A 15,937-nucleotide genomic window follows, 5' to 3' on the forward strand; every position below is an offset into this window, starting at 1 on the left:
GTACATGCTTAATCTCTTCATTATTTTTTATTGTTAAAACAAATCCACTGATATAAAGATGAACAGAAAGAAATAACAGAGATAAAATCAAGCAATAAAAATTACGTTAACCTTTCTATGGCATTTGATAACTTACATTTGGAATACAGCTATTCCTATAATAATCCTGATTTTCTTCAAAATCTATGGGTAATTCATTCAATGTAATGGACTTTTTTCTCTCAAGGAGAGAAAATTTTACCTTCTCTATCACCAGCTGTCTAAAAATTAAGAATCACCAGTTATAAACAAGAGATAAATAGCTGCTAATTCCAGGAAGGGTGAGGATTAGAGTGGTTGTCAGAACTCTCAGAACACGGGTCGTTTGAGTAAATCAGAAACCAGACACTTGGGCTTCTGGGAAATGGGGCCATTAGGTTTAGCATTAAACAAGCTACTCTTAGGGAATCAACTGCTATTAACTTTCATTAGCTAACATTTACCCTCTCAGTGGAGAAAAAGGAATGCTGTAAGGTAATATCAGAGAGAGAGAAAAGTGGGAAAGGGATAGAGGAAATGACAGAGGGTCAGTATGTACTGATATTGTGGTTTGGTTACATAAGGCATGCATTTACTGGCTTACCTTGAGCTAAAAAGAATAGCAATAAAACATATCAGCCTATGTCAGTAAGTAGAACTACATGATGGAGAGCAAGTTGCTACAGTCCTGCTAAAAATACGGTTCTTTTTGTTTATTCTACCTTTCTTTCTTTGTTCTTTTTCTGCCTGCTCTGTCCTCATTGCAAAATCAGAAATTTCTCTTGGATTGTCTCCCAGCTTTCGTGCTCCCCTTTTTCTCTTTCTATGGCTAAGTGTTAAAAAACATGGAAGATCAATGGCTGTGCCCCCAGTAATCTGACTGGCCACTTGCCTAAAAGGAAAGAAGGAAAAGATCAGAGAATCCAGGTCATTTAGACCAGGTTACTAAGATGCCCTGTATAACATTTTCTCTAGCTTTTTACTAAATACAAGTCAGAGAACCTTCACTGTTCTGATGTCCTGTGCCTCTTCAGGGCTCTGGACATAAAGGAAAGCACTAAGAAATATTTCAATGTTCTTTTTACATCCTCTCTCCAGGCTATTTTGTGTGTGCTAGGGGGGAGGGGATAGGAGGTTTTTAACAAGGCCCACCCACCATCACAAGCTGTGCTTGCACTCTCCTCAGCATCCTCCTCTCCCCTTTGTGAAATGTAACCAGTTTTGCAAGTAAACTTAGTGTGAAGTTACCAGAGGCTGACATAAGACATTGTTCTTGCCCAGTCATTGTCAAGCAGGTAGAATGTGTCAGAAACTACAAGGACCAAAGGTAATAATTCAGGAAAATATGAAAAAAGGTTATTCAATATTACTGCAACACATGTTTTTATTTGGAAGAGAAAAAGTACCTATTGCTTCAGAGTACATCTTTTAAAAGAAAAGCTCAAAAAATCTTCTGAGGTAAATATACAACAGTAATACAACTACATGGAATATGGACTCTGTATGATTCTGAATGGGGAAAAATGCACAGAATTACAATGTCAGTGACAGGCATGTGAAATTTTTGTACTTATCAGAAAGGAACAAGAGTCCAAAAAAGTTGACGAATACTGCTCTAGTCATTCGTATTAAAAATTCACAAAAGAGTAGCCTGCCAGGAAAGAAGGGGTCTCACAATTGGGGGTCAAGGCTTGCTCATTTCCAAGCCACACCCTCTCCCAGTCCCCTGCGTCACAGCTCCCTTAAAGATTTAAGGGAACCCCTGTGCCCTATTCTAGTTATAGGGTCCTGCCTCGTTTTCTATCCCTCTCTGGACCCTCAGATACAGAGTGCTGTGGTTATGCAGCTGCAAAACAATCAGTGTTGACCATGCCCTGGTCTAGATAAAGGAAGGGTTTGATCCAAGGATTACCTTCATAGGCAGGCAAATCTGTGCTTTCCTCTTCATGGTTAGAGAGCAAGTGGCTAAATTTTGGTTTCTGCTCCAAACCTGTCTGCTTTCTTTTCTCAGAGGCTACTGAACAGAAACTCTGGGAGCGGGATACAGAAATCTCAAACTGTTTGATCACTTCCTCATCACCGTCAGAAGATGTGGATAGTTCTTCATCATCTCCAAAGCTGTTAGCTGGAAGCAAACAACAAGAGTGCATGAGTGCCCTGCGTGACCTTCATGATCCAAATCTGAAATAGTCAGTCTGAGAAAATGTAACTGAAGAACATCAGCATTTAAAGGCATTCAAAGCATTTCTGAAACACAAATTTAAGTACAAAGTTAACTGGAAAAGAAAGCTCATGAAGGCAATTAGAAATACATGGCTAGAACTTAGAAGAAACCATTGGAATACCCATGAGCAACCTGAGTCTCTTGTTGAGCCAGGTGGCCTTTGTCATTTGCTTTGTTACCTACCTTATGTGCATTCCTAGTCAATGATGACACGAAATATGTTCTTCATGTTTATTAATGTATTAAAATATGCAGAACCAAGTCCCACTTAAGAGATATTTCCAACCGGGTTCCTAGTTCTGAAAAACAGCCACCCACATTGTGTTCTTTTTTAAACCCATTTTTACTAGAAATCTTCTGCCGCCTAGTTCTGTATTGACAACCAACCTCAACACCCTGAATGCCTCGTACCACTTTCCCATGCCCTCTGCACACCTGCACTCTGGTCTTCTTTCTGTAATGTGCCAAGACTGTTCCTGACTCTGAGATATGGGCTTTTGTTGTTCCTTCTGTCTGGCACCCTTCCTCCCCAAATCTTTGCATGGCTGGCTCCTTCTCATCCTAAAGGCTTCCCTGATCAATCTACCTTAAGGAAGTCTCTTCAAGGCACTTATAAGTTTTATGTTTCATTTCTCACCTATAACCTCTGTGAGAAGAAAGGGCTCACTGGTTTTGTACATTGATGTCTCCCTGCTGTGAATAACAATGCTTGGTGCATCATAAGTGCTTAATAAATACCTGTTAAATTTTGAATAAATTGGTGAAAGCCTCATGTTCTCCCAAAGGCTGAGCAGCACACATGCACACTGTTCTCTCTGTGCCTGGCATACTTTTCTCCAGCCCTCCTGTAGACTAGTAAAGAATCTACCTCATCATTCAGGTCTCAGCATAAATATCACTTCTTCCAAAAAGTCCTTCTTTGACTCCTTAAATCTGGGTTAGGGGCTCCTTCCATGTGCTTCTCCCCTGTTGTAGCCCTCCTGCATTGTGGTGGCATTGCCTTTCTAATTGCCAATCATATATACACTGTGAGGATAAGGGATACATCAGACTGCCTACCTTTGCATCCCCTCTGGCCCTATCTCTGTGCCCAACACACAGCAGATTATTTTGCAAATATCTACTGAATGTAAAGTCAAAATTGAAAATGCTGCAGAAAACTTTTAAAAAATCATTTCTACCTTAACCCAAAAGTCACACAGTGATTCCAGGGAATAATATGGTTATTGATTCACAGATGGGTCCTCAATATCACTTCTGAATCAGAAGCTAAGAAGAAATGAAAAGCAACATTTTAAGTGAGAGAAAATCCATTCATCACAAGTCTGGTCAAAACATAAGAGTTGATATTTCTGAGGTTCTTTGGAAGACTAGCAACAATAACAGGCACTTATTGAGTGTTTTTTATGTTCCAGGAACTATCCTAAGTGCCTTAAACATACTCTCTCATTTAATTCACACAAAACCCCTGTTATTGTTTCCATTTTCCAACTAAGAAAATGAAGTCAGAAAGAAGCACACAACTGGCTGAAGATCACAGTGCTAGCAAGGAGTAGAACCAAGATTTGAATCAAAGCACCCCCTAATCACTATGCTGGAGAACCAGTGAGAGATGACGGCAACAAACTCTTCATTTGTGTTCTCAAATTAACTACCTAAATTCCTGTGGCCAAGTCATTTAACTTCTCTTGCCCTTTTTCCTCATTTGTGGACTATTTCTAAGGTTTGATCATTTCCCAGGTCTTTTCTATAACTGCAAACTTGAGGACCAATAGGCATAACATTCTGTCTGATTCCCACCAGCCTCTCCTTTAGGGAGTAGCTGGTCCAAGAACCAGAGAACATGTCATTGTCAACTCACTCAATTCCATTGGTTGTATCCAGCACCATAGAAAGACCTGAAAAGTTAAGTGCCAGAAAAGACGAGAACTCCCAGAATATTTCAATATTTTTCAAAAAAAAAAATAAGGCTCAGAGATGCTCCTGTTAATGTCCCAGCAGAGAACAACCACAATGAGCAGTCTCCTTATGCCTCTTCCACTGTGAAATATGCCAGGAAGCTGCTGTCTGTGTGATGGGTAAAAGAGAAGATGAGTGGGAAGGGCAGTCAGTCTGCGTGGGTATAAGTGCATACAGGCAGACTGCAGTATAAATGGCCGATTGCTACCATGAGATTATAAATACAACCACACACACTATTCTAAGCCTCATTCCCCAAGGGTCTCAGGGAATTCTCAATGTAAAAAGCAAATGTGAATTCTCTCCGAAAACCATTGAGCAGGAATAGAAACCAATAGTGGTGCCATTACAATAATAAAAGCAATCATTTATACAGCATTTACTATGTGTCAGGAATTGTTCTAAGAACTTTAGATATCTTATTTATTTCCCATAACTCAAGGAAATAGGTACTATTATTATCCCCATTATTTGATGAGGAAATTGAGGTGAGGTTAGTAACTTGCTGATATCATAACAGTTCATAAATAGTAGAACCATGATTCAAACCCAGGTTTTCTTGCTCCAAAGTTCATGTTCTTAATGACCATATCGTGTTCCCTCTACAATATAGTACATGAAGGGAAAAACTTCTGAAGTCCTGGACAAACTTGAAGCAACTGTGTTTTATCACTAGGAAAGCAAAATCATATAGATTGCAAATGGAAGGGATTTCTACAAGCACCTTGTCCTGTTCCTTATTTTCACGTTGTAAAACCAAAGCTCAGCAGGGCTGTTTTAGATTGCCAAAAGGCTGCTAAAGCAATGTACCAGAAATGGGCTGCCTTTTATAAAGGGGATTTATTTGGGGTAAAAACTGAATTCCAAGGCCATGAAATGTCCAAATCATGGCAACATCACAGGTGCTTTCTCACTAAAGTCATCTACTGTTGATCCTGTTGCCAAGTCACGTGGAAAATCAAGATGACTGCCAATCTCTGCCAAGGTCTCCACCTTCCCCTGGGCTTCTCTGTTTTCCTGCAGTCCTCTCTCTCACATGACTAGATCAAATATGGCAGAGCTCTCTTTTCCTGTGTGTGTCTCCATTTATATCAGCCCCAGCAAGAGGGCAGAGACTCAACCTGAGTCACATCTCACTGATATAGTACAACTAAAAGGGTCCCAGACCCACAGGAACAGATTAGTTCAGAAACATAATCTTTCTCTTTTTGGGATTCACAAAAGAATTTCAAACTGCCACAGGGGCAAAGTGGCTTGCCCACTATTCTATCAAGTCAGGACCAAATCCAGGTCTCCAGTGTCTAAGTCAATGCTTTTGTTATATTATTTTCCTTTTCCTTTCCTCAGTGGCACCTTTTTCAAATTCAAATTCAGGCTTTATCATTTTGATAGATTATAGCAACTTGCCTTTTAATAAGTATATGTTAGCAATCAACTAGCTGGTCTGAATTCTACTTAAATTTTTTAAAATCACAAAGTATCATCTTAATGTGGTACTTATTTTAGAAATAATATAGTATTTTCTGAAGCATGATAGAGACACAAAGTTCAAATCCCTTTTGAGCTAAGTACTTGGGACTTAGCATAGATTGTTTCTAAAATCTTCACCCCTTCACCCAATAAGCTTAATAGACCTAAAAATACTGCACAATTACCATGGATGAGGATATATCTTGAACTTGAAAGATCATTCATTTCACTCAATCACAGAATGCATCACCACCAAAGAGAAGTCAGACTCCTCTACTACTTTCCTAATGCAGACACTAACTAGGTGCCACCATGGGCTTGCACGGGCAGGAAATTCATAAGTTCACCAGGCAGAGAGCTATCTGACAATGGTCTGTCAGCATTCAGTCTCTACTGCAAAAAGCCAATGTCCTTCTCTCTCATTTTTAATGAAATTTTCCTAGTTTAACTAAGAAGGGGCAGAGGAAATATAATCTTCATCTTCCACATCTACAAGACAGGAAGCTGGGGCATAGGGTAACAGAAACTGCCTGTCAGACGAAACAGCACTTGAGGCTAGAGTAGTTAAAAGTACAGAATCTGGAGTCAAGCTTCTTGGATATGAACCTGAGATCTTCAGTTTGCTAGTCTGGGACCTAGGTGAGTCCCTTAGTCACTCTGAACTTCAGTGTTCTCTTTTTTTCTCCCTCCTCCGGCCTTCTGCTGTTTTTGCTGTGTCCGTTCACTGTGTGACCTTCTGAATCTATTTCTGTGGGGGATTTTTTGTCTTCTCTTCCTGTCTTTCTTCTCTAGGATTCACCAGGATTCAAACCTGGAGACCTCTGATATGGAGAGAGTTGCCCTGCTACCTGAGTTCCTGGTCTCTGCTGCGCTTCACCTTGACTCTCCCCTTCCTCTCTCTTTTTTGTGTCTTCATCTTGTTGCATTACTCACTTGTATAGACACTGGCTCACCATGGGCTCTTGGCTCGCCACTAGGGCACTAGCTCGCCACATCTGTGTTTGGGCGGGCACTCAGCTTGCTGTGCAGGCACTTGGCTGGCCGCGTGGGCACTGGCTCACCGTGTGGGTACACTTTCTCTTCTTTTTCACCAGGATTTCCCAGGGATCAAACCTGGGTTCTACCATATGGTAAGCAGCGACCCTATCACTTGGGCCACATCCACTTCCCTCTCATTTTTATATTACTCATTTCTTATGGTTGTTGAGGGGGAGTAAATGAGATAAACCATGTAAAGACATTTAACACAGGCCTGGCATATTGTATACTCAAAAAAATGTTAACTATTACTATTATTCTCCCCATCATGGTAGTTCCATGTGTAGTAACCCTTTTATGCAGTCTGGTATTTCCATTCAAAGGAAAGAATGCCTGTTCTCATAGGGTATGAGATAAAAACTCACAACTGGGGTTGTTTGAGAGGTGGAATGGAAGTAATACAGGCTCAGACAGGAGGATATTAAGCTAATTCTGCCTCCTTTATACCCTGCAAACCTTTTCCTTAAGTCTGGAGGTGGAGTGCTCTGTAAGAGTTGGCAACACTATCTGGAAGTGGGCAGTACTCAACACCTGCTCATTTTGTTGCTTCTTTTAGGCAACAAAACTACCAACTGGTAAAACAAGGAGAGGATTTCTTAAGTCTGTCTGCTGCTATTCTACAGATGGAGAAAGAATTTATAAATGATCAGTGCAGTTCCAAGCTTATTAATTCTTCTTCCACCCACAAAGGAGCAATTAGGTAGAAGCAAGTATTGCTCACATCTTAAAGCTAGAAAGTGGAGATGGGTGGGCTGGTTTGTGCTCAGTGTTACAGCACCTGGGTGATACTTTCAGCTACAATTGCAGGAAATTCCTTAGATACAAGATTTCTCAAACCACAGCAAATGTCTGCCCATGGTGCTGGATATAGATAGAAATAGGGACAAGAAATTGGTTAAAGTGAAAAAGCAGAGGGCATTCAATGGTGACAACTGCCCATATCAGATCCTAAGTAAAATGACCACATTTTTAGAAGCACAGATTGGTCTTAGACTCAAGCAGGTTGGGAATATATTTTTAGAAATCATCTAGTCTCGGGGTTTTTTTTCAGACTCTCCTCTACAGAGTTCTAGGGTTCTCCAAAGAAGCTTCAATGACACCGCAGAAGTGGAGGTATGGATGGATGCACTGAGCAGGTTGGACACTACACCCTCTACAATAAGGGCTATTTTGCTTTAATATATTTTACATTTTCATAAAATTCTATTGGGAAAAAACAGGATTCCTGATATGTTAGAAATGTTTGAAAATATTGATATAACTCACCTCCCTCATTTTACAGAGTAGAAACTGAAGTCAAGATGGGAACGAGTGTTGTTGGGGGGGCGGAGAGGGGGGGTGGGGGGGGTGGGGTTGAATGGGACCTCACATATATATTTTTAATGTAATATTATTACAAAGTCAATAAAAAATAAAAAAATTTAAAAAAAAAAAAAAAAGATTACTTAAGTGACTTATCTATCATCAAATGCCTCGGTAGTGGCAGGGGAAGGATTAGCACCCAGCTCTCCTGTGCACAGATGTTTTGTCACCTAAACCTTGTATGAAATGCATTGACAACTCCATTTTGTATATGAACAGGGACACAACATTGTAATAGTTAAATAGAAAATCTTTCATTAATCTTAGTAACATACAAAGCACTATGTTAAGAAACAAATAAGTTGCAATATTGAGAATTCTAGATTGGTAATGGCAGAGCAAGTGATTTGAACTAACTCTCCTATAAATAACAATTTTAAATCCACAGCAAAATATTTTTTTAAAAAACACAACTATTTGAAGGCACTGGAGAGTGAGCAAAAGCAGGCAGAAACCAAAGGGGATCCAATTCTTGAGAGGCAGTAACTTTACTGGGTAAGATACACAATCACACTGATTTTCCACTGAACATTTTCTTGAGTACCTGTAGCATACAGCATCTAGAATTCAGGCAGAAATCAGAAGTTCTTTTGACTTGAGATGTCAGAAGATGGGGGTCAGGAAAGCCAGGGCAGCTAGAAATGGAGGGGAGGATAGCTCAGAAAGGAGGGAATCTCAGAGAGGAAACTCCCAAATCAGAATATGAACTTAGCTCAAATCCTTGACTGAAACCTGACCTATGAATGTAAGGGGAAGGCCCCAAAGAGCCCAAAAAATAACAGCTAAAGGGTTGAAATAGCTGAGCAGATATTTCAGCTGTTTCCTGCTCCAGGGAAGACTGAATTGTAAGTTTGATTCTAGCCAAGTTAGAAAGTCTCAGTAATCACCCCGGGTTTTCCACTAAAACTCTGGTAGGGCAAAACTCAGGGATAAGACAAGAGTAAAACTGAAAAAGGCCCACCCTAACAAAGCATAAAACCAACACTCCACAAAATCAAGGGGATCAGTCAATAATTTGAGTGCTACAACAAAAAAGAAACACATTTTGAGAAAGATGAAAGAATCCAATGCCTCTAACGTCAACTATAATGTCCAGTGCAAAATAAAGAAATTACTAGAAATACAAAGAAACAAGAAAAATGTGGGTAATATCAAGAAAAAAGAAGTCAATAGAAATTGGTTCCAAAATGATGGATATAGCAGACAATAAATTTAAAGCATCCATTATGGATATATTCAAAGAACCAAAGGAAAAATGATCATAACGAATATATAGAAGGGGACTCACAGCACAGAAATGGAAACAATGTATAAGAACCAGGGAAGCAGACATGGCTCCAGAAATTGGGCTCTCATCTACCATATAGGAGGTTCAGGGTTCAATGCCCAGGGCCTCCTGGTGAAGGCAAGCTGGCCCATGTAGCAAGCTGGCCCAGGTGGAGTGCTGCTCCATGCAGAGTGCTGGCCTGCATGGAGTATGTACAGGAATGCTGCCCCACACAGGAGTGCTGGCCCATGCAGAGAGATGATGCAACAAAATGAGACACAGAGGAGAAATAATAAGAGACATAGCAGACCAGGGAGCTGAGGGGGTGCAAGAGAATGATCACCACTCTCCCACTCCAGAAGTGGGAGAAGTCTCCCACTCCCAGGATCAGTTCCCAGAGCCACCTATAAGCAGACACAGAAGAATACACAGCAAATGGACAAAAAGAGCAGACAGCAGGGGGCAGAAGGGAGGGATAAATAAATAAATCTTTAAAAAATAAAAATAAAAGAACTAAATAAACATTCTAGAATTTAAAATAAAATCACTGAAATAAAACAAAATCCCTGGATGGGTTTTAATAGCAGAAAGGAGATGGCAATGAAAATTGAAATCAATAGAAAGTATCCAATAAAAAATAAAATGAAGGAAAAAAGTTTCTGTGGACTATGATACCATATCAAGCAGTCTAAAATATGTGTAACCAGAGTCCCAAAAGGGGAAGTCAGAAAAACTGAAAGAGAAATGTTTGAAAAATAATGTCTGAGTTTCTACCAAACTTGATGGGAGGGCAGGAATCAGCATATAGATTCCAAAACTTTGGGGACCTAGTTCAAAAGTTCAACATCTAGGTACATCACAGTCAATCAACAGAAAACCAAAGATGAATGAAATATCTGAAAGTGGGAAAAGGAAGAAAAGCATACTTACAGGAGAACCACAATACATATGATAACTGACTTCTCTGAGAGGCAGAGGAAATCAGAATACAATGGCATGGCATGCATAAATGCTGAAAGAAAAAACTGCCAATCTTGAATTCTATATCCAGAGAAAATATCACTCAAACAGAAACATAAAATAAACACATTCTCATATAAATGAAAAGAAAGAATTCATCAGACCTGTACTTCATAAATGTTAAAGAAAATTTGTTCATGTGAAGGGGAACTGACATTGAATTGAATTGAATCTCACATCTAAAGAAAGGAATGAAGGAATGAATAATAGCAATGGTAGATATGAGTAAATATGAAAATATTCCATGCCTTACACTTTAAATTTTTCTAAAAGATAAATTATTTCTTTATAAAGTATATCATAACTGATGAAAAGTTATAATATTTTACTGTGGGGCTGATAAAGTATGGAGAAGTAAAATATGAGATGACAATAACACAAAGGAGAAGGGAACTAAATGATTTATCCTGTTGCAAAATATAGATCATTGTGAAGTAGTATAAAGTTATGGTATAATATAAAGTATAAATGTTTAAAGTACAATACTACCTCAAGGAAATTTTAATAAACTAAGGATATATCTGTAATCCTTTGAGCAACTACTTAATAAAGAAAATACAAATAGGTATAGCTAATATTTTAACATAAGAATCAAAACTGAATACTAAAAGATAATTGATTAACACCTAAAGGAAGCAGTAAGAACAAGAGATGGAAAAAAGATACAACAAATAGAAAACAAACAGCAAAATTACTTACCTAAACTCAATAATGTTAATACATTAAACACAAATGAAATAAATACTCCATTTGAAAATAAGAGACAACCAGATAATACAGAGCAAGTCCTAATTACATACTTTAAATATAAAGACAGCACAAACATGTTGAAAGTTAAAGCATTAAAAAAGATATGTCATGCAAGTGGTAGGCCTAAGGAAGTTGATACAGATACATTAATAACAGACAAAGTAGACTTCAAGACAAGGAATATTACCAGAGATAAAAAAGGACATTTTATAATAATAAAGTGATCAATTCATCAAGAAAATACAAAAATTCATATACATGTATGTACACATTTATGGAGATTCCTCAGTAATTGATAGAACATTTTTTTAAAAATTCAGAAAGATGTGAACAACACTACCAACCACCTTGATTATTTAACATTTATAGAACTCTATACCTAACAATTGCAGAATCCTCATTCTTTTCAAGAGCACATAACCAAGATGACTATATGCTGTGTCATAAAACAAGTCTTAATATATCTCAGAATAATGAAATCAAACAAAGTATATTCTCTGATTATAGAAGAATTATATCAGAAAATAATGAATGCCACAAATGCATATAAATAAACATAATACTTCTAAATAACCCATAGATAAAAGATAAATTACAAGGAAAGTAGAACATTTCAAACTGAATGAAAATGAAAGCAGTATTGTGGTATACAGCCAATCAGTGCTTAGATAGAAATTTACAATTGCATATGGTCATGTTAGAAAATATGGTTAAAAACTATATAACTACATTAATCGAGACAATTTTCTACTGGCAAAAAGGTATGCTAATCAATCAATGGAACTAAATAGAGAATCCAGAAATAACCCCATATGTGTATGGTCAATTATTTTTTGCAAAGGTGAAATTGGAGAAATTAGTCTTTTCAAAAACTGATGTTTGACAAATACACAGAGGTGGAAAGGAGATTAGAGGTAACCAGATGCTGGAGGTTAAAGATGGGGAAAGAATTGCTAAACAGGCAGCTTCTGTTTGGGGTATTGAGAAAGTTTTGGTAATAGATGATAGTGTTGGAAGCACAATATATGAATGTAATTAATATCACTGAATTGTATATAAGAAACGGGAAATTTGTATACATAAAATGGGAAATTTTGTGCTGTATATATGTTACTAAAATATTTTTTTAATGATGCTTGAGCAAAACATATGTCCATATGGAAAAAAATGAACATCAACCCTTTCCTCACACCACATATTACTCAAAATTAATCATAGGTCTAATTATAAAACTATAAAAATTGAAAAAAGAAAAGCATGAAAGAAAAATTTTACAACCTCAGGGTATACAAAAAGCATGAATCAAAAAAAAAGAAAAAAATTGATAAATGAGAAATTATCAAAATTGAAACTTTGTTCTTTGAAAGATATCATTTAAAAATGAAAAGGAAAACCATAGGTTGAGAGAAGATATTTGTACCACATGTCACAGAACTTGTATCTAGCATATTTATAAAGTCCTTTTAAAAGTCAATAAGAAAACACAAACAATCCAATAAAAAATTTCAGACATTGTAAATATGTACAAAGGACCTATAAGCAAGTGAAAGGATGTTCAACATGATTACATTATCATAGTAACGTAAATTAACCCACAATAAAATACCATTAAAATTGGTAAAACCTGACCATCTCAAGGGCAAGGAACTGCAGCAACTAGAACTTTCATATACTGCTAGTGATAAAATGGTAAAAGCACTTTTGAAAACTGGTTTTCTTCATGTTTATATTTCTTTAAAAGATGAACATACATCTACCATATAAACCAGCTACTTCACTCATAGATATTTACCCAAGAGAAACAAAAACATATGTCCACAAAAAGACTTATACACAAATGTTCACAGCAGCTTTACTTGTAATAGTCAAAATCTGGAAGCAACTCAAATGTCCAGCAACAGATGAATGGATAAACAAATTATGACCCATCAAGATGACAGAATAGTACATAGCAATCAAGGGGGATGAAGTATTTATACCTGCAGCAACACTGATGAATCTCAAAATCATTAATGTGAGTGAAAACTTCAGGCAAAAGTAGTACACATTACATGACTCTATTTCAATAATATTCTAGAAAATGCAAAAGAATATAGTGTGACAGAAGTCAAATCAGTGGTTGTCTGGGGTAGGGTTAGAGAGAGGGATGGATTACCAAGGGGCATGAGGAAGTTCTACAGGTGATAAACATTTGTTTTCTTGATTGGAGTGATGATTTCACAGATATTATATGTCAAAAATCAACAAATTGCACACTTTACATATGTGCAGCTTATTGTATTTCAGTCATGTCTCAGTAAAGTTTTTAAATGTGGGTTTAAGTATTATCATTTTAAATGGCAGTCTCATCTCTCCTCACCTGCAAGGCACTGAGGACACCGCTCATTGACTCAAGTATTTCTAGCCTTGAACCAATCCTTGGAAGTGAGTAAATTGAAATCTACAAGCCAATGTGTTCTAGAATTTGTCTTCTGTTCTAAACCTGGGGAGAAGTGTGAATGGAAAGCATCTCTCTAACCCCTAGTGGGTCTATCTGGGAAGCTTTTCTGGCTCTTTGACTTATATTCTGAGTTTCTAGATACACCAGAAATCCAGCCCCCTGCCTCACTCTTGGTTGACCCCCTTTTTTCTCTAGTTATTGGACCCTAGTCCCTGTGTCAGCAGTCACCAACTAAAGTCAAAGTTAGCCAGCCAACATATTAGACAATGCTGCTACAACCTGGACTTCTACTGCCATGCTTAGCCACCCATTTTTATCTCCATGGGCAAAGGTGCCTGCTTAGATCAATCCCAACTTTTCCCTACATCTCTGTACAGGAATTTGTATTAGTGGTTTTTACCTTAGAAATCAGCCCTACATCCAGTGCTCCTCTAGCCCATCAGCACCTTCTCAAAGCTCGTTTTCCTTCCCTGTCAACCAAACTCATCCAAGATAGAAGAGGCATCATGGAGACATAGAAAGGTAGGATGATTAGTTCTGACTGTGGAGATCACAAAGCTAGACTGTAAGTAGGCATCTGAACAGACAAGTAACCGTACTCATACTCACTGCACCCTTATCCCTCCCTGCCTGGATTTTACTCTCTCTAGTATGAACGCCTTTAGAACATTTGGTTTGGACAAGTTCTCTCAGCTGTTTCATCACAGCAGCCAAGCTCATCTGGACAAGAGCAAGTGATTAACTGTCAACTTCCCTGACTCTCAAGCTCTGCTCTCTAATTTGTAAGGCTCCTACAAGGGAATTTCTTGATAGGACCCAAGTGTTGTGTTGTTTTCCTACTTGGGGGCATTTACATACAAATTGATGGCCAATACTATAATTTACTTTCCTGAGAACTGAGGTGTCCTAAAAATTAGATTTCTGCATATTCAGAGAAGCACAAAGCCAGAATGGTTGTTCTTCCTTTCTTTTTTCCAAACCCCAGAATTTCTCTATCACTATGATGAATCCTCACAAGCAAATGCAAGTCAACATTTTAATTTACAAATGCTCTGATGAGGGAGATATTTTTTTAAAATCCTATTGCCATGGATACTAAAATGAAGGATCTGGAATGTATAACCAAGGCTGAGAAAAATAATTAAGAGGTCTTGTGATTCACAGGTGTTGCTTCTGAATTTCTAGCTATTTCAGTTCATTCACTCATCTTCCCATCCCAGGCTGAAAATCACCCTCCAGGCAATTTCCAAAGTTACTATTTTATCTTGCGATACAGCAGAGTCAAACTACAGAGGTAATTTCTAAGAGGCAGTTTCAAAGTCTCCTCAGTACCAAATCTACAGTAAATGTATCCAAATGTATCATGACAACTGAAAAGAAATAGACTGAAAATCCTCACTTAGTTGAGTGATGGCTTTTTAGAAAAAAATTAAAGTCATATTCCAAAGGAAGTCACAAACAGTATATCAGATATTCAGTGGTTTTATGTACATATTAGAATAGCAGCCCTGCAAAGATGGCCTTGATAAAGTCAGATAATTGCTTTTCTCCATTTTCAGAAAAACTGATGGAGAAATTTTCTAAATAACCAGTTTTTCCCATAAAGTTTTTATGCCTTGGATGCCTATTATTACACATACGCTGGCAAGCATAGGAGGTAATAAAACAAATGAATATTAACGGAGAAACTTGGAAACAGTTCATCGTACTTTCTTCCTCAGTTTGGTCATGGATATGCATACTCATGCCTGTGATTGTTACCTGGCTTCATAAGAGAGTCATGTTTTTCCACTGGTAAAATGGTTCCTGGTTTATGATGAAAAAAATTAAAACTTCATGGGGTCTCACAACGAACACCTCAATTTCCAGACATTCAATCATCTGAGCAGATCTGGGCACCACTGAATGAGAAATGCTACCCTGTGTATAAAAGCGACCCCTGTTCCATCTATACCCTTAGCTGTCAAAGTTTCCTACTTCCTATAATCTTGCTTACATTTTCTAAACAGTTGTTTAGAAATTGCTTACAGTTGCTTAGATTTTCTATATAGTTGTGGTTTCCCCACCATTTTTTAACACATTTTTTAAAATTAAAGTTAATAGATCACACAGAACGTTACATTAAAAAAACATAAGAGGTTCCCATATACCCTACAATTTTTAAGGAATTCCCAGTCTCAATTCTTTCCTCTCAAGTCTGTCTCCTTAGTATCTAATAACCTATTGGGAATTCAGTAAGTGTTTCAATAACAAATGAGCATATGAATGTAAAAATTAGTACCTTATCATATTAAAGCCAAATGGCCTGCAAAGAAGCAATTTAGACCTGGAGTTTAATCCCAGCTTTGAAACTTGGCAATTGTGTGATCTTGGAAAAACACTTAACTTC

General features: G+C 37.6%; 1 protein-coding gene across 7 annotated transcripts in view; it reads right to left on the reverse strand.

Annotated features, from left to right (window-relative positions):
• The window catches only part of SYT16 (synaptotagmin 16), a 298,663-nt gene that overhangs the window by 40,190 nt on the left and 242,536 nt on the right, over nt 1-15,937 (reverse strand). For all 7 annotated transcript variants that reach the window (XM_071213896.1, XM_058293313.2, XM_058293314.1 and 4 more), the window contains one exon: nt 1,931-2,143. In XM_071213896.1, the coding sequence (XP_071069997.1) occupies nt 1,931-2,143 (213 nt within the window). The remainder of the gene's footprint in view (nt 1-1,930; nt 2,144-15,937) is intronic.

Source organism: Dasypus novemcinctus, chromosome 3, assembly GCF_030445035.2.
Source record: "Dasypus novemcinctus isolate mDasNov1 chromosome 3, mDasNov1.1.hap2, whole genome shotgun sequence".
NCBI lineage: Eukaryota > Metazoa > Chordata > Mammalia > Cingulata > Dasypodidae > Dasypus > Dasypus novemcinctus.